We start from the raw sequence: 25424 nt of genomic DNA on the forward strand, positions 1-25424 counted from the left end.
GTAGTGGACCAGTGAAATGATCCCGCCATTCTAGAAATCAGTTGGAAATTATGTCCCCCCCTAAAATTTAAACTTTTCATTCCCTTTGAACTGGCAATATCCCCCCCTCCCCCCCCCCCTTTTTTTTTTTTTGGTCTATACTAAAAAGCTGTAGTGTTTGAATGCAGTGGATTGCCGTTGTTTTTTTTGTTTGCTCGTTTAATTAATTTTCGGTTCCAAATCTCTCGCTCTCTCCAGGACCTCTACCACCCATTGAGAAATTAAGAAACATGATACTCATTATACATATGGAGTCATACAACACATAGTTCCGTGTTAGCCCTATTGCAATTAATAAACTAAATAATTAATTAATGGAAACAAGAAAAACAAAGTGGAAAACTATATGCTTCCATCTGTACTCGGAGTTCATCAGTTCTCTCTCTAGAGATGGGTAGCCTTTTTTCATCGTAAGTTCTTCAGAGCTGATTTAGATCATTCATTGTTCTGAAACTTGCTAAGTCGTTTGCAGTCGGTCATCGAACAGTCTGGCTGTTACTGTGTCCGGTGTTCTCCCGACCGTTCATTTTGCATCAGTTTGTAGGAGTCTCCCCAGGTTTTCCCTGAAGAGCAGCTCCGATGGAGAACCATCGTTCTAGAAGCACTGGTGAGCAGGATGATTTTAGAAAAGCCTGGGAAGACTTTTGTGAACTGATACAAGGGGAGATAAGCGGAACCAAGAGAACATTGTACATAGTAACAACAGCATGGGAAAGATAATCAGTTCTGAAAGTTTAAGGAATTCACAATGAGCACCGTTCCAAAGCCTCGGTGACAGAAGACGCTGAGCTCTTACAGATAGAGAATTGATGGACTCAGGATGCTGACTATATACAGCTATATCACAAGAAGCACATGTGTGTGCGTATGTACACGTATGTTCGTGTGTGTGTGGCATGTTTACTATGGGGGTGTTTTGTTTGCTTATATATATCTGTAATAAAGGTTTTGTTTTTCTTGCTTTCTTAGTGGGTGGAGGAGGCAAAAGGGAAAGGATTCAGAACTGAAGTTGAGATCAGTTTGAATTTAGGAATGAAGACGAGGTCATAGAGGATGGATATTAAAGCACAGCGGTATCTTTCAAAAAATGTCAGATACAATGCAATTTCTAATAATAATAGGACCTATTATGTGCCGAGGACTCCACGTTTTCACAAGTTTGATTTCTTTTGATCATCACAACCCTGGGAGAGAAGTGCTCTTATTATCCCCATTTTACAGATCAAGAACAAGGCTGAGAAGGGACACTAAGGACAAGAAAAAGAGTTTTTAAATACAATTATTGAGGAAAGAAGATCAGAGCAAGAAGTAGACTTTTGTTTGGCAGTGGACAGGACGGTGATAACTGACGACTTTCATCTTGCTTTTTTCTCTGCCAAGGAGACCTTGCATGGGAGTTAGAGAGCAAAAATAACCAGCCAGGAGTGGGTACTTTAGGGAAGGATCCCCGGCTGCCCTGGATGAGTCTGGCCTGGATGAGTGACATACTTTGGTCCTGCAGGAATGGCAGACAGCCCTGCAAAACCATTCTCCGTGACGTCTGAAAGCGCCTGGGAAACAGAAGATCGGAGAAGGGCAAGTGTCCCGATATTTTCTAAAAGGATATAAAGAAGGGAGAGTCTGCAAAATATAGGTCAGCGAACGAGACTTCGGTTCCTAAGGAAATTCTGGAGCAGAACGTTAGAGAAAGGGTTGGTGGGTATTTAGAAAGGGACAGCGAGCTTCCCCACGCCAGCCAGGCTTCACCGAGCGCCGCTCATGCCGGACTAACCCGTTCTCTTTTCTTAGAGGATTAGTCATGAGAAATGAGGGAATTCTCAGAGAGTTTACTTGTATGTGACAAAAGCTCTTGACAATGTATCTCAGACGATTCTTGCGGGAAAGCTGGAGATGTGAATTAGATGCTAATACAATTAGGTGGATTTGGGAGCCATTGGAATGGATGGCTGCGGAGAATGGCTGTCGATGCTTCGGTGCCAGTGCGTCGGGGTCTCCGGTGCAGCACCCAGGGATTGCTCCTCACCCTGCGCCGCTGAAGGCTTTTAATCAGTGATTTGGAAAAAGGCGGGGAGGGTACGTTCATCGCTTTCTCCGATGTCACCGAATGACAGTCGGGATCCAAAAGAATCTTGGGCAGAATGTAGTGAAGTGAAATTCAGTGTGAGTCAGAATGATGGATAATAAATTATGAAGCACTTGTGATTTCCGACAGTATAACTACCAGCCGCCCGCTGGCTCCTTCCCTCAGGAGGGTCCCAGTCTGAAGGAAGCAGGCGGGCGGCCGTGCGAGAGCCCCGAGTGGGGGGAGGTGGCGGCCGCCCAGCAGCAGGGAAAGGGAACCAGCCCTGGCCAGACCCTGGATCCCGGGGCGGGTTCTCAGTCTCGAGGGAGGGAGAGAAGAATTCTGAGAGTGCGCGTTCCGGGGCACATTGGGATCCGAGAAAAGGCTTCCGCTTGTGGTCAGGAAAGCCAGCCTCGGAGACACGGGCGGGAGAGGCGGTTTGTCTGAAAAAGAGCAGAGGCTTCCAGTGGCTCAGCGTAAGCCAGAGGCGGGAAGCAGAGGTCAGAAAGCTCAGGTGACCTTGGTCGGGCCTGGAGGAGGGACGATGGCCCTTTTGTCCTCAGGCCTCGCCTGGAGGCCCCACGGTTTAAGAAGGAGCAAGTGCTTGGGAGGGGCCTGGAGGTTGGAGGGTTGGTTGGAATGCACAGAAGGGAAGGCTCCGGAATCGGAAGGGCTGTTGGGGGGGGCTGCACAGAGACCCTCCGCTCATGCGGGCTCCCCCCTTTGGAAGTCTCCAGGCAGGGGCTCTCCAGGTCCTTGTTGGGGATGTCACGACCCCTGCCGACACTGGCCTCCTGCAGGTCTGGGGAAGCCTTCCTGACGGAGGTGACCGCGTGTGTGTCCCTCCGCGGAGGCCGGGGCATGGCCGCGAGAACCCAGCCGCAGTGCCAGTGAGACCCCTGCCCGCTCCGGGCTCTCTCCAGCCTGAGTCTTCGGGAGCAACGGGGTGAGGGAAGAGAGAACTTCGTGCTGGCTGCCTCCCGGGTCAGGGCCGCCTTCGAGGAAGCCTGACCCCTTCATGAAGGGCCTAGATCGCCGCACTGTTCGCTTGTGCGTGGCCCCCTCCCCATTAGAACGTCTCGGCGAGGGCGGGAGCTGTCTCTTGGTTTTTTTGTGTGTCCGGCCTTGCGCAGCGCTGGCACGCGGGGTCAGCCTAAGGGCCTGGAGGCGAGGAAGAGCAGCCCATTGGGCCGGCGCGGAGGGAGGCCTCCGTGTCCAGCCGGGGAGAGGGGGGGGGCGCGGGGCTGGCTCTGGGCCCGGGAGGCAGTGGGAGGTGGCTCTGGGACCGCTCCCCCGGCCGGAGCACTCCTGTTGGCTGCATTGCCCACAGGCCCTTTCCCGGTGAGCGGGGGCTGCTGCGCCTTCACTGACTTTCCATACCTCCTGTTGTTAATTATAGAGATGTAATAATGCGATTAGCGCACTATTAAAAAAATCACTGATATGATTACCATGGATTTAATATCACATGATATATCATTATATCGTTACATGGTGACAGATGTAATTGAAATACACTTATTGGAGCTGGGGGTCGCGTTTCATTCAATCCCAGGCCCCCTGGGGCGGAGGAGAGCGCTGGCTAAAAATAAGTGGCAGCGCAGGAAAACAAAGGAAGGCACGGGGGCTGCCAGGCCAGGAAGCCCACCAGACTCACAGCCTGAGGCCCGCTGCCTCCGCCACCCGCCACAGCCCCGGCCAGGCTGGATCACTGGCTTCTGCTTGCTGAGGAAAGGCGAAAGCAGCCGTCCGGGAGGCTCCGACCCGGGGTTTGGCTTTGACTCAGTGTGGTGGGCGCTTCCGCCCTGCGGTCTCCCCGCCCCCCCCAATGCTGTGGCCAGGGACAGGCGGAGAGAGTGTCCCCGGCCTCTTGGCGGGGGGTGGGTGGCCAAGAGCATCCTGGCTCCTCTGAGAGGCCGTCAGCCACTCAGCAGGTCAGGGCCGGGGAGCGGTCTGTGGGGGGAGGGTCCCCATAACCTTCTCTGCTCCTGCCGACTGACTGCTCCCAGGTGCTGCTTTTCCCTCCCCTCACTGAGTATGGGGAAGCTGGGAAAGGCGTCTCCCTGCAGCCAGTTTATCTCGGTAGGAAGGGCAGACAGCAGAGCTAGAAGGGGAAAGGCTAGGAAGTAGTCCTGCCCTGGCAGCCCCCTGGTCTGGGCTTTGGCCCCCAGCCCCAGAACGGGCCGGGGTGGAAGCTTGGGGTGCAGCCTGCAGAGCCCGGGCGTGTAGCAGCCATCGTGGCGGGAGGCTCTCTCACGGCTAGCCGTCCTGGCAGGGCTGAGGGGTGGCAAGGAGCAGCCGCTAGTGGGTGACTAGGAAGATCGAAGCGTCCGTGATCTGACCATCAGTCCCTGCAGGGCCTCCCCTGGAGGGAGCCCCAGAGCCAGGAGCCGAGGAGGGGAGAGTGCCAAGAAGAGCTCAGGCTTCCTGACACCCCGCACTGCCACGGGACGCTGCTCCGAGCGGCCGTGGCTCCCCCACGTCCATCCTAGATGTCCCCAGAGCCGCCGGCCTGGCCCCAGCATCCTCCTTGAGCATCCGGCCAACATCTCCACCTGACATCCCAGTAGCACCTCAGACTCACGTCCAATAAAGTCCTATTTCCCTCTGCCCAACCTTTCTATTTCAGCCAAGGGCATCCTCGTTGTCCCGGTCCCCCGGCTTGAGACCTCGGGGTCACCCCTCACTTCTCTCCTTCCCCCACCCCTCACCCAGCCAGGCTATTGCCAGATCTCCTCTTTGCTACCTCTCTCATCCATGAACAACAATAATAGCTAGCATTTCTATAGTATCTCCTCTGGGCCAGGCCCTCTGCTAAACGCCTTACAATTGTTGTCTCATTGGATCCTCACGAAACCCACGAGGCAGGTGCTCTTATTATCCCATTTCGCAGAGGAGAAAACCGAGAAGGAGAGCCGTAGGACAATAGGTTGAGGGGATGATACTATCTAATAAGTGTTTTTTTTTTTCTTTTTAATGGGAGAGACTTGTGAACATTTGAAAGCAGTAGGGGAGGCTCCGGTAGGTAGGGAGACAATGATCAGCCTGCTGGACTCTGGGAGGAGGTCAGTGCAAGGAGGGGGGATCTGGGAGTCTTGAGGAAGGAAGAAAGAGTTGGGAATTGCTACTGGGGGAGTGATCCAAGGAATTAATGAGTAAAAGCATTTTATGAATTTATTTCATGTCCCCTCGTGAGCCAGCCTGTGGAAAGCTGGCTGTCACGGTGACCAGTTGTCCCTTGCTTCGAGCCCATTTGCCTTTTTATAAATCTCTCCCCGTTGCTCCTTGTTCTGTCACTTCTGTGGGACTAATCAGAACGAGCCTAATGCCTTTTTCCACGTAACGGTCCTTCAAGTAGTTTATTATATTTCTCCAGCGTCTTTTCTTCTCTAGACTCGACGAACCCAGTTCTTTCAACTGCTCCTCATCATTCTCCAGCCCGGTCCTCCTCTGGGCACGCCAGCTAGTCGGTGTCCTTCCCAAAATATAATACAAGCTAAAGTGATAAATTAAATATGACCCGAACCGAAAGCAGGCCCATGAAGAGGCCTAACCAGGGGAGGAAAGCACGTGGAACTAGCACCTCCGAGCCCCGAGGCACTGATGGCTGCCACATCACAGCAGTACTCATACTGAGCTCGAAGTCCACTGAAACCCCCAGCTCTTTTTCAGAACAATGGCTGTCTCATCTTGCCTCCCCTCGTACTTGCCAAGTTGGTTTTTTGAGTTCAAAGATAAAATTTTACATTCTCTGCCTCTATTGAATTTCCTCTTTTTAGGTTCAGTCCAATGGCGGAGCCTGTCGGGATCATTTTGGATCCCGACTCTGTCATCCAGCGCGTTAGTTAACCATCCCTCTCCGTCCCGTGTCATCTGCAAAGCCCGCCATCGCTGCTTTTATCCCAGGCATTGATAAAAATGTTAACCAGCACAGGGCCGAGCACAGATCCCTGGGGCACTCCACTGGAGACCTCCCGCCAAGCTGACATTAAACCATTAATGACTACATTTTGCCTCTGGCCATCCACACAGTTCCAGATCCATCAGGTTGCGTTTCATCTCTTCCGCACGAATGGTAGGAGACACTTTATCCGAAGCTCTGCTAAAATCAGATGCTCGGCTGAAGATAATAAGTCCGCATTCCCCCGATCGTGATCCGGCCTCGGACGCCTACTGTGTGGATCAGTCACTTTACCGCCGTCTGCCTCAGTTTTCTCACCTCTGAAATGGAGGGAATAATAACACCCCCTTTTGCTCCCCGAGGTGCAGAGGAATAATATTTGTAAAGAATCTTGCAGGCTGAGTAACATGTTTCCTCTTGTTATGATGGGCTAACCCTGGCAGAAAGGAAGGAAATCGGAGCAGTCTAGCATGACCACGACTTTTACTGTTGAAGCCCTAGATGGATGGATGGAGGGATGCAGGGATGGAAAAAGGAGTAGGTGGGTAAATAGATAAATAGGTAGATGGATGGATGGATGATGGAGGGAAACGTGGATGGAGGGATAGAAGGATGAAGAGAGGGACAGGTGGGTGAATGGATGGATGGATGGATGCACAGATAGAAAGACAGATGGTCACTCTTAACATATATCCGATGCCCACTTTGTTCTAGGCACCGTGCAAGGCGTTAAATAGAGATGATGATGGTGATGACAAGACTATAGAGGCAGGGGCAGCTAGTTGGGCGGTGGAGAGAAGGCTGAGTCTCAAGTGAGGGAGACCTGAGTTCAAATTCAGCTTCAGACACTCTGTGACCCACACTGGGCAAGTCATTTCACTTCTCTCTGCCTCAGTTTCCCCTTCTAGAAAATGGGAATGATAATAGCGCCCCTTCCCCGAGTGAGGATGAAATGAGAGAAGATTCACTTTGCCGACTTTCTAAATGCTGGGGGCCGTTGTTACCGTTGTAGACAGAAGGAAAGAAAGGAACTTAGTCAGAACTTGACTTGAGGCTTGCCTTCCAATGAGGAGAAGGCGGCCCAGGCAGGGGTGTGAGGAGTCACCATAACCGCCATCTTTACCCGTGCCTGTGGTGGCAGACATCGGGCGCCCTCCCCACTCCCCGCTCCCTCAGGCCAGCTCAGTGAGCCCCCTGGCCAGCTCTTCCATCTCTCCCTGCCCCTCACCCCCTTGCACGGCCCCGTCCGGTGCTCACACCGTCCTTGCCCAATGGAAAAGAGAAGGGAGACAAGAAAAGAGCCCCCCCCCCTCTGGTGCCAGAAACAAAGGAACGAACGAGTCAGTGACGGAGGAATAATGACGAGTGCACGGAAAGCATTTATTAAGTGCTTGTTGTTCGGTCGTGTCTGACTCCCCGTGAGCCCGTTTGGAGTAAACCTGGCAGAGACACCGGAGGGCGGCCATGTCCTTCGGCTCGGTTTATAAATGAGGAAACTGAGGCAAACAGGGTGAAGTGACTTGTCCAGGGTCACACGACTAGGAAGTGGATGAGCTTGGATTCGAACTCAGGTCTTCCTGAGCCCAGACTCTGTGCCCTGTACTGAGGCCGCAGATACAGGGAGGAACCGTTCTTGCCCTGAGGGAGCTTACACTCCAGGAGAAGGAGACCTACGTGACGTTAATGGCCGCCCGAGGAGTCACGGGGGTAACAGAAAACCACAGGACAGTCACTCGGTGAGAAGCTCTCGAGTGGGTTGGTCACTGTTCCCAGAGCTTGAAGTAGAAATGGGCTGTAGGACCTGGGGCGGTCCTGTGTGCTGGTGTCCCAGCATGTGTCAGGGCTGGGCCTTGGGGGTCTGGGCTGGGCCTGGGAGTCTGGGCCGGGCCTTGGGGGTCCGGGGTGGACCTTGGGGGTCTGGGCTGGGCCTTGGGGGTCCGGGCTGGACCTTGGGGGTCCGGGCTGGACCTTGGGGGTCCGGGCTGGGCCTTGGGGGTCCGGGCTGGGCCTTGGGAGTCCGGGCTGGGCCTGGGAGTCTGAGCTGGGCCTTGGGGGTCTGGGCTGGGCCTGGGAGTCTGAGCTGGGCCTTGGGGGTCTGGGCTGGGCCTTGGGAGTCTGGGCTGGGCCTGGGGGGTCCGGGCTGGGCCTGGGGGGTCCGGGCTGGGCCTTGGGGGTCTGGGCTGGGCCTTGGGGGTCCGGGCTGGGCCTTGGGGGTCCGGGGTGGCCATTATTGTGTCTGCGTTTCATACGTGCTCTCTGGGGACAGGTTGTGCCCTCGGCGGCTCGTGAGGGCCCCGCGGGCGGCTCCGGGCCCGGAGTTGCTGGGCTGAGGCCGTTCTTGGCGGAGCCCGCAGGCACGGCCCCTGTTCCCCTGCTGCGTTCTCCCTGAGCAGCCGCGCCTGACCTGCTCCTCAGTTTCCCCAGCGCGACCTGCCCTGGCTGCCCCCCTTCTAGTCCCGCTGTGTGCGAGACTGCAGCCCCTCTCCCGTCCCAGGAGATCTTTCCACAAGATCTTTCCGCGGGGCCAGCAGCTCATCCCGGAGAGGGACCCTCGATGGGCTCAGCCGGGCCGGGCAGCTCCGGACTGCCCAGAGGCCCTCGGGAAGCTCCCCCCAGTCTGTCCTGCCTAAACAAGCGAGAGTCCAGGGCCCTCTCTCCCCTGGGTGATCCTTCCGGACCCCGGGCCTCCCCCACCCCCACCCTAACCACACGGCACGCGCTCCCACGTGTACAGACCCGAGTGCTCGCGGGCACGGGCAGGGACACTCGGGCAGGGCTGGACTCACCAGTCTTGGTGTCTTTGCCCGTTGATGGGGAGGTAATAAACGCTCGATCAGTGCTTGTGCGCCGACTGGCTCTAGGTCTCGATCTCTGAGGAGGTGGGCGCCCACGCCTTCGTTTGTGGAGGGGGGCGGGATTTGAACCCGGGTGTCTGCCTCCGGTGCCCTTCCCCCACGGGCACTGCCTCCCGCCTCCCCTCACTGGGTCTTTCCGACCGATGCCCCGCCCCCGCCAAGCCTGGGAGCTTCCCCCCATTACCTTCTGGTCCCCCCACATCCGCACCCCAGCTGAGCAGCTGTGGCCCGTGGCCAGGGAACCTTCCTGAGGAGGGGCCGCTCTGGCCCCCCGGGGCTTCCTGGCCCGGACCCTCGCGGTACAAGGGCCTTGTCCTCTGGGCCCCCGTCGGGGTCGGGGTTGGGGGGCAGACCTCCTGCGGGGTCGCACACAGTAAGCAGGGAAGGGGCTGGAGGAGGGTGAGGCGCCTCCTGCTAAGCCGGCGCGGGGGAGCTCGGACGGGGTAAAAGGGCTGTTCTTGGGGAGGAAGGCAGGATGCGCGGGGAGGCCGGGGCCCGAGGGGGGTCTGGGCAGTGAGCAGCTTCTGGGCCAGAGCTGGCGCTGGTTGGGCTGCTCCCGGAAGGAGAGATGGGCCAGTCCCGAGAAGCGTGGGCGGCGTCCTCGGGGGCTCGGTGGGCTTTACTCACCTCCCGGTCGGGGCCGCTCCCTCCCCAGGGGGATCCGGAGCTGAGAGGACTCAGGGGTGACGGAGGCCAGGTCCCCAGAGCTCTGGTCAGAAGGCCCTCCGGGGGCGGTGCGGGCCAAGGGGGACGGCTGTTCGGGGGTCACGGGGGCGTCCGGGGTGGCCGCTGACCCTTTCCCTCCTCCCTGGGGGCCCCCAGTCAGTCCCGGGGCAGGGCCCCCCCTCGGGCCTTCTCCCTTGGGCCCCCGTGGTCTGTGAGGGCCCCCGGGGGGCTGGGTCCGTCTTTGTCCCGGCTGAGGGCTGGCCCAGGGCGCGTGGAGCCGGGCGCGCCCCCCTTCCGAGAGGCCGCGACGAGGGCCACTCCATCTCTAAAACCCAGTGCACTCGGAGCAGCTGCTAAGCCCCGGGTAAGCCGGCTCGGCGCGGCGCGGGATGGGACTGACAGTGCATGGAGCAGCCTGATTATACACAATTCCATTTTCGCAGGCCCGCGATGTAATTTCACAGGGCGATCAGTGTTTGCATGTAATAGCAGGCTGGGCTAAGGTGTCAGAATATTAAAGGCGCTAATGGAAGGCTCCCGATACACTGGGGGCCGGCCTGCCGCGACGTCGCAGATGGCTGGGCACTAAACTAATGGGGCAGCATCCAGGGAGGGAGAAGCCTGGGCCCGGGAGCTCCCGGGAGGGAGTCGGGGCACCTGCTTCCCAGCCCAGGCGCGGAAATTAAACGGAGACCGGGGAGGCGGGGGCGGGGCGGGCGGGCGAGGGTTTCGGGGGGGCGGACGCGCTGCACCCACCCACCTCCGGCCGGCGGGGGAAGCCCGCCCACAGCGACGGCCGTATCCAGGCCCCCCACCCCTCTGCTCCCTCTGAATCCAGGTCCTGGCCGGGCAGCTGGGACGGTGTGGAAGAAGGTTCTGTGTGGTGCTGGTCCAGACCAGCAGGGGCCTTCACACTCCGAAGCAAGCTGGGGCCCGAGCCTTGGCCACAGGCCATCAGTCAGTGGGACGCCGAGGAGAAGGGCCCGGCCTTAGGGTGGCCCAATAGGAATCGCCCCCCCCCCCGTGGCCATCCTGCTTCTGCCCCCAGGCCCCGCTGGGGCTCAGTGACGCCCTGGCGCCTCGGAAGGGGTGAGCAGACCCGCCTCAGGCAGGGACACCCCGTGCGATATCCGCAGCCGGGAAGGGGCCATTAGCCTTGGACCCCTCAGCTTACCTTCGCAGCCGCAGTTAGAGCCTGGCCGCCTCCTAAATTCTCCCTGCCCCGGTCCTCCCCTCACCCCGTCCCCTGTGCTCCCCCTCCCACTGGCCCTTCAGGGCCCAGCTCCGTCCTCCCCCCCCCCCCCGGGCCTGCAGCAGGTACCGCCGAGCATCTCGGGGCTCAGCCGGGGCTGCTCGGGGCGGCTCTGGATTTGGTTCTGGCCTCGGCTCCCGCCCCAGAGCCGGGCACTCAGGAAGCGATAAATCGGGGCTCGTGGAGGGTTGGTTGGTCGGGCCCCACCCGGAACTTGCTGGGTTCGCCGTGGCTGGGTAGGTGGTCTCCCCCCCGGCGTGAGCTCCCCGAGAGGAGGGGCCGTCCCCGGTGACCAGCGCGGGGCAGGCGCAGCCCCTTCCGCAGCCTCTCTGGCCCAGGGGCGGGGGCACGGGGCTTGTCGGCCCGGTGTTTGGCGAGAGGTCCCTAGGGGGGAGCCGGAAACCCTCCGACACCGAGGAAGCCGGGGCCCCCTTCCCCGAGATCCCGCAGTGGGGAGGACGCCCGGTCTGGGAGTCCGGACCCTCCCGGCGCCGCGCCCTCGCTCCCCGGGGGGCCGGCAGTGGGGATTAGCGAGTCGTGAGCCCTTGGGGAAGCCGAGGAGGAGAGGGTGAGAATCAGACCCTGGGCAGGGAGGAGCGGGCTCCCGGACAGTCGGGGCGGCCGCGCCTTCTCTGGGAATGGGAAACTGCCCAGCATGACAGCCACGGGCTGCTGCCGAGATGTGCCCATTCATCTCCCCCCGGCTCCGACAAGCTAGACTGCCCTTGGTGAAAGGCATCAGTCAGCCGGCGGAGCTGGGCCGGGGGCACCTCGCGCCTCCCTCCGCCCCCCGTCTCTCATCCCGTCTCTGTCTCTCGGCTCGTCTGTCTCTGTCTCCCCCGCACTTCTCCCTCCTTCAGCCCAGGCTCGGGGGCTCTTTGCCGAGGACCCAGGAGGATAATGGGCACAAAGGGGACCCGGGCCCCCCGGGCCGCCGCGATAAGGGTCCCTCTGTCAGCCTGGGATGAAGGTGTCGAGATAACATTGAGGCCCCGGGAGGCGGGAGGGAGCGCCGGCAGGGGCCGGGTGCGTCGCCGCCGCCCGCCCAGCGCTAAGCTGGGAAGCGAGCTCGGCACCTGCTAATACGCGTGTTTAATATTTGATGTGTTGGGATAAAGCAGGATCACCTTCGAATTGAATTGAGTGTCAGACGAGAATCTATTACTGAAATTCGGGTGTGATTTGACAGCAAAGTAGACGATGTTATTCTTCACTAGTTACTGCAATCTTCTCGCCGACATCACTTAAATATTTTTTTCTTTGCTTGAGTAAACACACATTATCCTTCTTTTTTCCACCCTTCCTTCCTTTTTTTCCTTTTTAGAGGAAAAAAAATACCCAGCTTGCCTTCTCGGGGCTGATAGAGTAGATGGTTATTTCTTTATTTGTCCTATTAAATGGAATTTCTGATCGTTTAATCCTGCCTTTGTAAGTGATTTTTAAAGTACTTGAAAGCTGGGAAGGGCCCCCCCTTCTCCCTCCCCTGCTCGGCCCGAGCCCCGGGCCTGGCCGGCTCTGAGCTGGGGTCCCGCACCCCCGTGCCGGGGCCTACCGGGGACCCTGGGCTGGGGCTTCGGAAATGGGACCTCCCTGGTGGGGCTGGGGAAGGGGGGCCGAGCCAGACTCCCTGGCGCCCCCCACGCAGCGCAAGGGTTCCCAAGGCCCGACTAGAGGAAGAGGGGCCAGACTCGGGGTCCGAGAGGAGGGAGGCCGGGCGCCGCCCGGCCTCGGCCAGCCCTGCCTGCTAAGCAAGCCCATTTGGAGCGCCTGCATGAAGCCGTGGCAGCCCCCACCCCAGCTCCCTCAGCGCGGACCCCGGGGGCCCCACGGAGAGAGCCTGTGGCCCCGATTCCAGCCCCGCCTCCGACTTTGCCTCCTTGTTGGCGGGGTCTGTGCCAGCCCGGGGGTCTCGCCGACCCTCGAGCGCCCTCCCTCCCTCCTTTTATCCCCACCCCTGGCGGTGTGACCTTGGGCCTCTGACCCTCCTCTCCTCCCTCCCAGACGCTTCCCGCCTCCGCTGGCCTGTGCCAGCCTGCCCGGCCTCCGCCGCGTTGGAAGGTTTGCTCCGGCCCTCGAGGGGGCACAGACTTACTCCCGGAGGGGGAGGCCGGAACGGGCCCGGGGGGCGTCGCCGCCATTTCCCCTGCTGCGGGGGCTGCCGGCCGGGCTCGCCCTGACCCTCGGAGCCCCAGAGAAGGCCCTCTAACCTCCCCTCCTCCCCCTCGGTGCTGAGTTAACAGTCAGGAGCCGAACTTTGCTGTTTAAAGATTAAAGGCTGCCTTTAAATATTAAACACCAGAGCATCTCTCCTGATGGGGGGAGGGGGTCTAGTCAGCAACTTGAAGCTGAGCGGGGTTAGTGCCCCCTGCAGACCCGGCCCCTCCCCCTCCTGCCCCCGCACCCCAGGAGGTGCGAGAAGAAGGGAGAGAGGAGCTGGGGGGCTGGGGGAGCAGATCGATGCCCCTGGCACTTCCTTCCCCAACCCCAGGAAAAACAATTAACAGCAGATCGATGGGCAGTGGGCTTTGAATATGCATAAGTGTGCACTTGACCTTCATGGGGAGCAGAGACGGCCCCCCCTGCACACACACACTCTCTCACGGGGGCTGCTCAGGGAGCTTTCTCAGGTAGTCCAAAGACCCGACTGACGACCTTGACTCCTGACAGGTAGGACGGGGCCGCTGGGGCAGGGAGCCGGGAGCTGAGTGCGAGTCCAGCCTCCCTGCTTCCCAGCTTTGTGATCCTGGGCAGGTCACGGAACCCACCTGCCTCAGTTTCCTCAGCTGTTAAGTGGGCTCGTAGGGCACCTTAGCACAGGCCCTCCCCTCCACCTGCCTCTCCCTGCCCTCCTTGCTCTCGGCCGAGCTTCTCCGGTCCCGACGCCTTTGCTCACGCTGTTCCCTGCCTGCAGTGCCCTTCAAGGCCCAGCTGCCCATCGCCTGCCGGTCGGGCAGAGAGCCCCCAGACTGAGCCCCCCACGCCCAGCCAGCTCAGTGCTGCCTGGGAACGCAGACCTTCCCCCGCTCAGGAAGGGTCTGCAGCACCCGTGGGTGCCCCTCCCGCCTCGGGGCTGGTCCGGGGTCCGGGGCGGGGGCAGCGGCGGGCGGGGCCTGGAGGCCGCAAGTCTGCGCGCTTGGGAGAAGAAGGGGAGGGGGAGGGGGCTGTGTACACAGCAGGAGGGCTGGGAATTAGGCATTGACTTAATTAGGAGTTGTAATTGCTAATCACCTCCCTCTAGGACCCACCTCATGTGCTATTAATTACTATTAATTATGTGGGCCCTGCACAGCCTGAGAGCCGAGCCCGGCTCCCGGGCTGCTGGGCCACCAGCCCTTCCTCCCTCCCCCGACTGGTCTGGGCCCCGCTCAGGGGTGGGGACAAGGAGGGGCCCTTGTAACACCTGGGGGGGGACCTGGGGGACAGACGGGGAGGAGGGGGGAGACCTCCAGGGCGCCCCGGCCTCCATTAACCAGTCTCCTCCTCTCTTCCAGGCCTACAGCTTTGCCATGGGCAGCTGGCCCAAGAACGGACTGCTAGATATGAACAAAGGCCTCAACCTGCAGCACATAGGACGGCCTCACAGCGGCATCGGTCAGTCTCCGCGGCCTCGGCCGGGCTCAGCTTCTCTGTCCTCCCCCCCCCCCCCCCAGCCCTGTCTCTGCCTGTCGGGTGCCGGGGAGGGGGCGGGCACCGCGGGGGGCTCCGGGCCACCTTGGTCGGGACGGGCCTTTCCCGACGGCGCTCGGGACTCGGGGGCTCTGGAGATTTTGCTCGGGGTTCCGAGCGCGGGCCTTTGGGTGGGGCTCGGGGTCCGTGGGCCGGCTCTGAGGGCCGGGGGGTAAGGGAGCCTCTCCCCACGCCCCCTTTGCGCCTCGTGTCCCTGCTCAGGGCAGGGGAGGGGGCTGGGGAGCCCTCCTTGGAGAAACCGCCGCCAGCTCTGCTCCTGAAGGGAGCTGTTTAATATTGTTTCAAGGCTCTGGCCACTAAACTCTGGGATCGATACGAGTTAAGGAGATGAATTATTTAAACCTCACCAGCTTTTAATTAGTAAGGTCCTTCTGAGCGATGACTCTGGCTGCATTATTGACGGCGGTGGCGGCACGAGAACGTGGTCCTCAGATGTGGAGGGTGTGGGGGACAGCTGGGCTTAGTGGGGGGCCCTCGCCCTCGCCGCCTTCCCCCTGAAACCCGGGGCCTCGTGTCCTTGACCACACGGGCCTCCCCGAGGTGGGCCATGCCCCGGGCCCGTCCTAGGAGAGCCGGAAACGAGGCTCCCCTGCCCCCTGGCCCCCATGTCCCCACCAGCAGGCCCTCCCGGGGCACAGGTCCAAGGTCAGGAGCCTCAGGGAGGATGGGCCAGTTTGGAGCTGTCGCCAGCTTGGGTGGTGGGTGAGATTTAAGATGGACCTTGCTGGAGTTGGGACAGGGAAGGAAGGAAGGAAGGGAAGAAGGAAGGGAGGGAGAGAAGGGAGAGAAGGAAGGAGAGAGGAGAGAGAGAGAGAAGGAAGGAGAGAGGAGAGAGAGAGAGAAGGAAGGAGAGAGGAGAGAGAGAGAGAAGGAAGGAAAGAGGGAGAGAGAGAGAAGGAAGGAGAGAGGAGAGAGAGAGAAGGAAGGAGAGAGGAGAGAGAGAGAAGGAAGGAGAGAGGAGAGAGAGAGAGAAGGAAGGAAGGAAAGAGGGAGAGGAGGAAGGAAGGAGAAGGAGAGAGAAGGGAGAGAAAGAAGGAAGAAAGGAAGGAAGGAGAGGAGAGAGAGAGAAGGAAGGAAGGAGAGAGGAGAGAGAGAGAAGGAAGAGAGAGGAGAGAGAGAGAAGGAAGGAGAGAGGAGAGAGAGAGAAGGAAGAGAGAGGAGAGAGAGAGAGAAGGAAGGAGAGAGGAGAGAGAGAGAGGGAAGGAAGGAAGGAAGGAGAGAGGAAGAGAGAGAAGGAAGGAGAGAGAGAAAGAAGGAAGAAAGGAAAGAGGGAGAGGAGGAAGGAAGGAAGGAAGGAGGGAGGGAGGGAGAAAGGAGGAAGAAAGGAAGGAAAATAGGGAGAGAAGGAAGAAAGGAAAGGGAAGGCAAGAGGGAGGAAAAAAGGAAAGAGGAAAGAAGGGAAAGAGAGAAAAAAAGGAGAGAAGGGAAGGAAGGAGAGGGAAAAGAAGGAAGGAAAGGAAGGCGCACTTTGCTCTCCAGTTTACATTTGAGGAAACCAAGGCGAGAATGGGCCAAGCTCCTTGTCCAGAGCCTGGCAGCTGGCGCCTGAGCCGGGCTTTGCAGTCTCCACTGCGCCACCTAGCTGCTTCGGTGCAGTATTGCTTAAGCACTCTGGAGGCCGGGCGGCTGTGAGTGAGCCCGGGCTGCTCACAGAGGGGGGCTGGCACCAGGGGGCCCTGCCCCTCCCTCCCAGGGCACCGCATCCCAGCAGGGAGACGGGGGTCTGTCCTAGCCAAGCCCCCGGCTCCTGCTCGAGTGAGGGGGGATGAGACGTCTTTGGCTCGGGTGCTTCAGTCATTTCCCAGCACGTCCGGCTCCTCAGGGCCCAGTAGGGATTTTCTTGGCGGAGATCCTGGGGGCTCGGCCCCTTTCTCCTGGCCATTTGACAGAGGAGGAAGCCGAGGCGGGCAGGAGGGAGAGCCTTGCCCAGGCCCCCGCGGCCGGGAGTGTCCGAGGCTGGCTTTGGCCGCAGGGCTGCGAGCTCCCTGACTCCGGGCCCGCGCTCCCGCCCTGGCCTCCTCTGCTGCCCCCCAACCTCGCAGTCTCCTCCCTTCTCACACGTCACAGGTCCTTGGCCCAAATGGCGACCGATCCCCGGGGACGCAGAAATACTCCGGCCGCGGCTGCCCGCGACTCCCTCTCACTCTGTCTCCCTCCGCCCTGGTGAGAGATTGGAAAGCTCGGGCGCACAGTAGGTGCTGCCTCCCCCCCCGTTCCTTGGGAGCTCCCTCCTGCCCCTCCCCCACATCCCCGGGCCCTCCCCAGCCCCCGGCTCCTCGGGAAGCTCGCGCTCTCCCCCGGCCGCCTTCCTGATTCTTCCCTTGGTCACCTTCAGGCTCCCCGCAGACACGGGGAGGGGACAGAACCCTGGCCCTGCTGTCTTCCTAGTCCAAGAAGCCCGGCCGGTCCCTGGCGTGCAGCACACCCCTCCGGTTGGTTCCCCCAGCTTTGTGCCTCGGATCCCGCCTTTCACAGGCAGGCCCTGCCAGGCTCCCCTTCGCTCTCCCTCCCTGCGCGCCCATGATCTGCTCCAGAGGAAGCTGCTGCGCAGTCGCGGCCCTGGCGGCCTTTCCTCGGCCTCCAGCCCCGGGGCCGTCCGACTGCTGACCGCCTCCCCCTCCCCCCCCTCCCGGGGCCAGCCCCCAGCCTGGATGCCAGGTTCCCGCGCCCGGAGCGCCTCCTGCCACCTCCCGGGGCCGCGGCTCAGGGGCGTCGCTCAGCCCCCACGCTCGAGGCTCCGGGTTCTCCCTCCGAGACCACCTTTCATTCATTTAGGGGCCTGTGTTTGGGGTTGGGGGCCTCATTTCACAAGCGCGGAAACGGCGACCCAGAGACTAAAAGGGACCTGGCCGAGGTCAGAGGCAGCAGAAACCCCGGGCCGGTCCCCAAGTGCTTCCGGGGCGTCACCGCTGCCTGTCCCCCAGGGCCCAGCACTGTCTCCCGTGAGCCTCGGCCCCGCGAGGAGAGCAGCTGGGGGAGACGCCTCCCTTCTGGCCCGGTTCTAGTGGTGTCGGCCAGAGCCTTCCCGGGCCGAGGTTCCGTTCTGGGAGGGGGCCCCCGCCGGCCACCCGGGAGGGGCGAGCCTCTTTCTCGGGGCCTGCCAGAAAGAGCCGCCCCTGCCCGGGAGGGCTGGCCAGAAGGAAGGGGCTGCTTCTGGAGCGCTGGCGGCCCTGCCCCGGGGCAGAGGAGCAGCCGGACCCCGTTGGTTCTGTGAGGTGAGGGGCTCCTCAGGCTGGCGCCGCTCTTTCTGATCCCTCCCCCGCTTCTTCGGTCTCCGATGCCCCTCTGCCCGCCCCTTCCTCCTCGTCTCTGCCAGCCTGTGACAGCTCGGTTCGCTGCATGGCTGATCTCCTGGCATCTCCAGCAGCAGAAGGGGCTCCTCCGCCCCCCCGGGCGCCCGAGCTTCTCTTAATGTCCCTGGCCTGCCCTGTGCCCGCCGCCTCCCCCTCCCGTGTGACGCCACTAATGGCTGCCTCATTAGGCTCAGGCACCGGCCCCGATTTCCCATAAAGGGTCCTCGGTGCCCCCGTCCGGGGCTGAGGAACCTGGGACGACGGTGCCCACTAATGGGGTCCCCCAGACAGACCGCCCGGGACCGGCCCTGCCCACGGCTCCTCGCCCCCCGAGGTCCGGGAGGGACACCTCCCCCATTGAGAGGGTCAGTGGCCGCTCCCGCCCCGTCTCTGGAGGAGAGGGGGCCGGGGTGGGAGGGGGCCGGCTTGGGGCGCTAATTAGACCAGGAGAGGAGGAGATGGCGAGGCGCGAGTTTGGAGCAGCGAGGTTAATGGCGTGCTCACGGAGTCGGCAGTTTTAATGAGCTCCAACTCTCCGTGCGCCGAGTTCACTGTGCGTGTTAAAAGGGTCTCACTGTGGGAGTTTGATGGGGACTGTCTCCCGGTCCCTGGGTCAGGGGTCATCGCCCGTCACTGTCCACTCAGGCACACGCACTCGGCGGCACGATTATAATGAACTGCTCGAGAGGCTGCCGTGCCAGGGGGGAGCGGGCGCGGCCCGGCGGCAGGTTCCAACGGACCCCCGTCCCCCCGGAGCCGCCGCGGGCGGTCGTTCCAACGGACCCCCGTCCCCCCGGAGCCGCTGCGGGCAGTTGCTCTGACGGACCCCCGTCCCCCCGGAGCTGTTCTGGCTGCCGGCCCCTCACCCTGCCTCCTGTCATCCCGCAGAGTGGGCCTGGGCCCGAGCCGAGGAAGCAAGGCCCACCTGGGGGAGGGGGCCGGGCTCTGCAGGCAGGGGACAAGCCCTGGCCTGGAATGCCAGTCCCGGCTGGCTTTAGTCCTCTTGGGAAGGGGATCTCTGACCCGGTCAGACCCATCTGTGCATTGGGTAAACGGCAAAGGCGGGGGCAAAGACGGCTCCAGAAAAAGCAGTTAGTAGGCCCATCAGCTGACCCTTAGAAAGTGCCTACTGCGTGTCAAGCACGTGCTGAGGATGGCGGCTACAAAGAAAGGCAAAAACCGGCCCCTGGTCCCCGGGCGGCCCCGTCGGGTGGGAGAGACAGCAGGCGGACAGCCAGGCCCGAGCCTGCTGCAGACGGGACCGGTGGTAGAGGGGCGGCGCGCGCAGGAAGAGGGAGTGGGGGAGGTTTCCCGTGGAGGGCGGGCCTCCCACAGAGACCCCAGCCAGGCTCCCTGGGGCAGTCTCTGTCCTTGGAGGGTCCGTTTCTGGACAGCCCGAGAGTCTTTGGGAGCGCCGGCTGACAGAGGGTGGGCATCTGACCCTGGGTTAACAACCGGAGGACGACCGGCTGCCCCCAGGGACCCCCAGCTCCTGCCTGGGCCCCCCCGCGTCCTGCCGCTCCCACAAAGCCCGGCCGACCTTCCTGCCAGCAGGGGAGGAGCACTGGCTTCGGTTCGCTCGGTGTGGCCTGGGGCGGGTCGCACGGACGCCTCTCCGGACAGAGGGACTGGCCTGGGCGGCCTGTAACGTGGCTCCCTGCCAGCCAGCCCCGGGAGCCGGGCCCTGGAACTGCCGGCCGAGGGCTGGAAGAGCCTCCTTTGCCCGGCTCGCTCACTGGTTGCCGCGCCCTCTCACTGCCCCCACGGTGCCCGTCTCCATGGGCTCCCCAGGGTGGCAGAAACTTCTGGCTCCAAGCGCGCTGATGGCGGGACCCTGGGAGGGCTCAGTGAAAACTGCTTAGTGTCAGAAACGCCGCGGGCCATCGCCACGCCCAGACCTGCCTTTGCTTAGCCCTGGGGCGAGGGAGGAAGGGGGTCCCCTCTGGGGCACCTCGGCCCCGCCTGGCTTCCTCCTGCAGAGCCCCCCGACACGCCGGGCGTCCCCCGCTGACTTCAGCGCGTGTCCTCCTGGGGGCCGGACAGCCGGGAGGGGGGCCTGGTGGCACGGCATGGACCCCAACCCCAAACGCCCCGGCATCCTCGGCGACGGGCCTGGCAAGCTTGCAGATGTCCTGCCCAGCCCTTCTCTGCCCTTAGCCAGCTTTGCTCCTCTCTGACCCCCCGGGGCCTGCACTCAGCGGGAGCTCCTGCACGGCTGCGTCTCCCAGGCCCTGGGTTCCGTCAGCCCAAAATGGAGGCCCCCCCAGGCCTCTTTCTTGGCTCCCTCGGTGGTCTCGGCTGGCGGCCTCAGCTCCGGGACTTCCACGGCCGTCTCCCTGCGGGGGTCCCAGAGACCTTCCCCCTCAGCCCTCCGCCCCGGGCATCCCTGAGGCCCCCTCCCTCTCCCTGCATGGTCTCCTCCGCGTCGCTCTCTCCCCTCTCCGGCCCATCTCCCAAAAGTGATTCTCCCCCCCAAGTCTGGCCGCCCCCCCCAAGCAGCTCCTGGGGCGCTGCCGCCTGCGAACCCCCCCAACATGGGGACGTTCTAACCCACTCGTGGTCACGTCTCCCCGGAGCCCCGGAGTCAGGAGGTCACACGGTTAGCAGGCGTCCGATCTAGACCAGACCTTCCTGGGGGAGACCCCCCCCCCAGCTGCTGTGGGACCCGCTAAGACCAGGCGTGTGCGGCGCCGGGCGGGGCTGCGGCTTTTGGGCGTATTGTTCTCGGCCTCCGGGCCCCCAAGGATCCGGTGCTTCGGGGGGGGGGGGCGCGGTACCCGAAGGGGCCCCGTCGCCTGGTGGATAAGGGTGAGGTTAGAGCGCTCCTGCGCGCCGACGTCCGCGGGTTTTATTCTGTGGGATCCCCGTTTACCGGCAAGGACTCTGAGACCGCGTTACTGACGTGCCCGTGGTCGCCCGGCAAGTGACGGAGCAGGATTTGAACTCGGTCTTTCTGACTGTGACTGCTCCAGCTCCCCGTCCCTGGGCCTGGAGCCAGGAAGAGCTGGATTCAAGTCTCGCATGGGGTCCTTAACCTCTCTGAGCAGCCGCCCCTCCCGGGCTGTTGTGGGGCTCCTCCTACCCAGGGCGGCTGCTCACGGAAAGCCTGTTGTGCACCTCCAAGCCGGAGAGTGTGAGTGTGTGTGTGAATGTGTGAGTGTGTGTGTGTCTGTGAGTGTGTGTGTGTGTGTGTGTGTAATTGTGTGTTTGTGTGTAATTGTGTGTCTGTGAGTGTGAGTGTGTGTGTGAATGTGTGAGTGTGTGTGTGTCTGTGAGTGTGTGTGTGAGTGTGTGAGTGTGTGTGGGTGTCTGTGAGTGTGTGTGTGTCTGTGATTGTGAGTGTGTGTGAATGTGTGTGTGTGTAATTGTGTGTTTGTGTGTAATTGTGTGTCTGTGAGTGTGTGATTATGTGTGAGTGTGAGTGATTGTGATTGTGTGTGTGTCTGTGATTGTGTGTGTGAATGTGTGAGTGTGTGTGTGTGTGAGTGTGTGTGTCTGTGAGTGTGTGTAATTGTGTGTTTGTGTATCTGTGAGTGTGTGATTATGTGTGAGTGATTGTGATTGTGTGTGTGTCTGTGATTGTGTGTGTGTGTGTCTGAGTGTGTGTGAGTCTGTGAGTGTGAGTGTGTGATTGTGTGCGTGTGTGTGTCTGTGAGTGTATGTCTGTGAGTGTGCGTGTGTCTGTGATTGTGAGTGTGTGTGAATGTGAGTGTGTGTGTGATTATGTGTGTGTTTGAGATTTTGTGTGTGTGTGTGTGTAATTGTGTGTCTGTGAGTGTGTGATTATGTGTGAGTGTGAGTGATTGTGATTGTGTGTGTGTGTCTGAGTATGTCTGTGTGTCTGAGTGTGTGTGTGAGTCTGAGTGTGAATGTGTGAGTGTGTGATTGTGTGCGTGTGTGTGTGTGTCTGAGTGTGTGTGTGATTGTGTCTCCCCAGCACACGCCCCTGCAGCCAGGGATGACCTTGTTTCTGTCCCTCCCTGGGGTCCGCCTCAGGCCTAACCTGTGGGAAGCCCTGGCTCAGTGCTTAGAGTTGTTGAGGGGGCCCAAGGGCCTTCCGGGGGGCTGCTCCTGGGGTCCCTCGCAGCCGGAGGCTCGCACCCTGGGAGTCCCCGCGGCTTCTCCTGCTGTCGAGGCCCGCCCCCAGACGCCCCCGCCCTGTGGCCACGAGGAGCCCCCCAGCGGGCACAGGGTGACCAGGGCCGGGCGCTAACGCCCACAGAGGCCCCCGGGAGAGGGGCGAGGGGGCCGCGCAGGGCCGTGTCCGGGCCCGGGGGTTGGGGCCGTCTGCGGGCCCCCGCGTCCACCCCGCGCGGCAGTGCCCGGCCCGGCCGGCCCGTGTGTGGGCGCTTGTCAGAGTGCATTAGAGAGGGAACAGGGATCTAATTAGCAGCCGTGAGAGGTGTCAGCCTGGAACGGGGGCGGGCGGGCTCGGGGAGATGGGCTTTTACCCAAAGGAAGAAAGGACAGTGACAGCCTTTCTGCGCGCGGCGGCCCCTCCCTCCCTGCCCGCCCGTGCCCGCCCGCCCGCATGGGGGGAGCGGGATAATGAGGCTCTCCGCCGAAGACGCCTTTGCCTCCCTCCTTGAAGTTTCCCGGGTCCCTGTGAAGGGCCTCGGGCCAGGGGATTAGTGCACACCAAAGCCTGCGTGCGTCTGTCCGGTCTCCTCCGTGTCCTTGCCCGCTGCCCCCCCGCCCCTCGCCGGCCGGCGGGGGGTCCCTTCTGATCATGCAGGCTCCGAGCGGGAATCTTGGCTCTCCTGCCGCTGACAAAGGCGGGAGGGAGACAAAGGAAGGCAGCCCGGCCGGAGCAGCCCCGCTCAGCCGCCCCGGCCAGGGAGGGAGGCCGCGGGAAAGCCCACGGGAGAGTCGGGGGGGCAAGGAGCCCCCGCCGGGGAGCGGAGGAGGGGGGGGAGGGAGGCTGGCCGCGCGACATGTTGGCTGCTCCGGGCCGGGGCCGTGCCTCCTGAGGGAGCGAGTCCATTCCAGGCCCGGGAATGAGCAGGGCAAAGGCACGGAGGTGGGAGATGGGGGGGGGGGGCAGCAGGAAGAACCGTGCCCTGGCCTCGGCTGCAGCACCGGGCAGGGGGCGGCTCTGATGGGCGGGGAGGGTTGGCTGACCCACAGGTGGTCTTTGGCAGAGCTGGGGGTCCCCGAATCCTCTGGTAGAAGGGGGATGGGCAGGGGGAGCCTTGGGGCCCTGCCTGCGGGCCCGGATGCGGCTTTGGGGGGGGCAGCTCGAAGTGCCAGATTCAGCCGAGATGAGGGAGGGAAGAAGGGGAGCCCCTTTCTCTTCCCCACATGGGAGAGGAAACGACCGAGGGCCCCCCGGCTGCCCCTCCCCGGGGCCTCGGTCCCAGAGCAGCCCGGGCAGGAGGGTGCGGGGGAAGGGGCCCGGCCCCGGGGGGCTCCGCGCGGGGTAATTAGCCGCCAGGGTCCCGCAAGCGTCCTCCGGCAGAGCTCATCTTTGTGTGTGTGTTAAGGGCGTCGGTAACTACAATCTTTGTTTCTCGGCTCGGGCCCCCGCGGCCTCCCCTTGTCTCTCTCTGTATCTCCTGTCAAACCATCGCCGACGTAAATGACAAAGAAATCAGCAAGACAGATCAATGCCGGCCAAATTAGCGCTCGCAGATAGACTGCGCGCCGATGTCAGCGCCCTGACCCCTGTTGATCTTGCAGCCTCCACCGCTGATATTATGCAAATTGCATCCATCTGGCAGGCCCGGCGCTCCCGCTCCGGCTGGGGGATAATGGGCCGGGGGGCGGGGGTGGCCCACGGGGGCGCGCGGGACACGCGTGTGCGCGCACGCGGCCGCTGACTGACAGGGCAGATAAGGGGCTCCGCCGGCGTCCTCGGGGCTGCGGGATTAGGAGCGCGGCTCCAGATGGGAGATAACTCAACTTCATTTCGGTCCCTTTGCTCCCGACCCCCCGCGGCCCCCCCAACCCTGCCCTTCTCCTTCCCGTCGATATTCGCAAGTCATTAGCTGCGGGTTAAGGTGAGAGACAATGTCAGAGGGAGCGAGCGGCCAGCTGGGCCCGGACGCCGTGCAAGGTCACTCGGGGGTCCTGCAGAAGGCGGGGGGGCCACCCTGCTGACCCCCGAGGACTTGGCTGGCTCCGGCCCCCGGGCCCCACAGACGGCCCCCCTCGGCCCCCTGCAGCTCTAGCCTCGAGAACAAAGAGCCGCCCGGGAGGGCCTGAATGCCTCGGGCCGGCTCCCTGGGGCCTCCCAGAGGCTGCCCCTGGTCACAGGGGGCGCTCAGCTCGCCCCCGCCGTGGGGTCCCACCAGGGCTCCGCCCTCCCGGGGACGTGGGCGCCCAGCTGCGGGGGACCCCCAGGGCCGGCCCCTTCTGTGCCTCACCCTCCGAGCTGAGGGAGCCCCGGGCCCCGCGGGCTCGTCTGCAGCGAGGTGGCCCCCAGCGGGGTCTGACGCTGGGCCGAGGACAGCCCCCGGGCACCGCCCCCTCTCCCCCCCGCCCGCTCCCAGTCGGCCCTGCAGACACACACGGAAAGGACCCGCGGGGGACGGGGACAAGCATCCACCTTCAGGCTGGGATCGGGCGGGACCAGCTGCGGGCCAGGGCAGTGGTGCTCCGGCCCCCGGCCCTTGTGCCCCTCACCCGCTGCCGTCTCACCGGGCTCCTGCCCACAGGCTGGGAGTGCGGGAGAGTGTGAGTGTGAGTGTGTGTGAGTGTGTGTGTGTGTGTGTGTGTGTGGTGTGTGTGTGAGTGTGTGTGTGTGTGAGTGTGTGTGTGTGTGTGAGTGTGTGTGTGTGTGTGTGTGTGTGTGTGTGTGTGTGTGTGTGTGAGTGTGTGTGTGTGTGTGAGTGTGAGTGTGTGTGTGTGTGTGTGTGTGTGTGTGTGTGTGTGTGTGAGTGTGTGTGTGAGTGTGTGTGTGTGTGTGTGAGTGTGTGTGTGAGCGCAGGCCCCACTTTGGGGGGGGGGGCCCACAGCCGGGCTCGGGCCTAATGAGGAGAATATGGCTGCTAGTTAGGTGAGGGGCGGGGAGGCCGCCGGGCTGCGGGAGCTGGGAAGCGGCGCTGATTGAAGGCGGAGGCCAGGGGTCAGTACAATTAGGCCCCAGAAGCCGGGGCCCCTTTGAAGCTCAGTTCTAAGCGGCCGGCTCCCTTTGGTTCAGGCTCTCTCCACTGTTCCCCTTTCTTCTCCCTTTTTTCCTCTGGCCCAAAGACAGGAAGGCTGCAAGCTTGGAGACTGAGGTGTTACTATTATTAAATCCCTCAGTCTCCCGTGTCCCCCACCCTTCCCGGACCCCACTCTGGGGGGAAGCAGGCGCTCCTCTCCCTCCCCAGCCTCAGCTCGATGCTCGTTCTTCCCCGGGGAGGGGGTCCGAGGTCACACGGCCGTCCAGCGGCCGAGCAGCCCGGACCCCTTGGGCCCCGCGATTCCCCTCCCAACCTCGCTCTGAGACCCCCTGCACGCTCCCCCTGCCCCCCCCGGGCCCGTCCGCCACCCTCGGCCTGATTAGGGAGGGACCCGCGGAGGGCATCGGGCTGGGGATGACTCTCCTCCTCCTGGAAGAGATAAATGTTAGCTCATTTCCTCAGTAATTAGTTACTCCCTCATCCCCGCGTTGTAATTGTGAACAAGCTGTAATGTTTAATTAGTGTGTAAATGAAACCCCAATTCCATAATGGCTGGGCTGACA

The 25424-nt window shown here is 62.0% G+C and overlaps 1 protein-coding gene across 1 annotated transcript in view; it reads left to right on the plus strand.

Annotated features, from left to right (window-relative positions):
- ERI3 (ERI1 exoribonuclease family member 3) overlaps nucleotides 1-25424 on the plus strand; it is a 145228-nt gene that overhangs the window by 103765 nt on the left and 16039 nt on the right. The window contains exon 7 of the mRNA XM_051999898.1: nucleotides 14267-14366. Within this exon, the coding sequence (XP_051855858.1) occupies nucleotides 14267-14366 (100 nt within the window). The remainder of the gene's footprint in view (nucleotides 1-14266; nucleotides 14367-25424) is intronic.

Source organism: Antechinus flavipes, chromosome 4, assembly GCF_016432865.1.
Source record: "Antechinus flavipes isolate AdamAnt ecotype Samford, QLD, Australia chromosome 4, AdamAnt_v2, whole genome shotgun sequence".
In the NCBI taxonomy this organism is placed as follows: domain Eukaryota; kingdom Metazoa; phylum Chordata; class Mammalia; order Dasyuromorphia; family Dasyuridae; genus Antechinus; species Antechinus flavipes.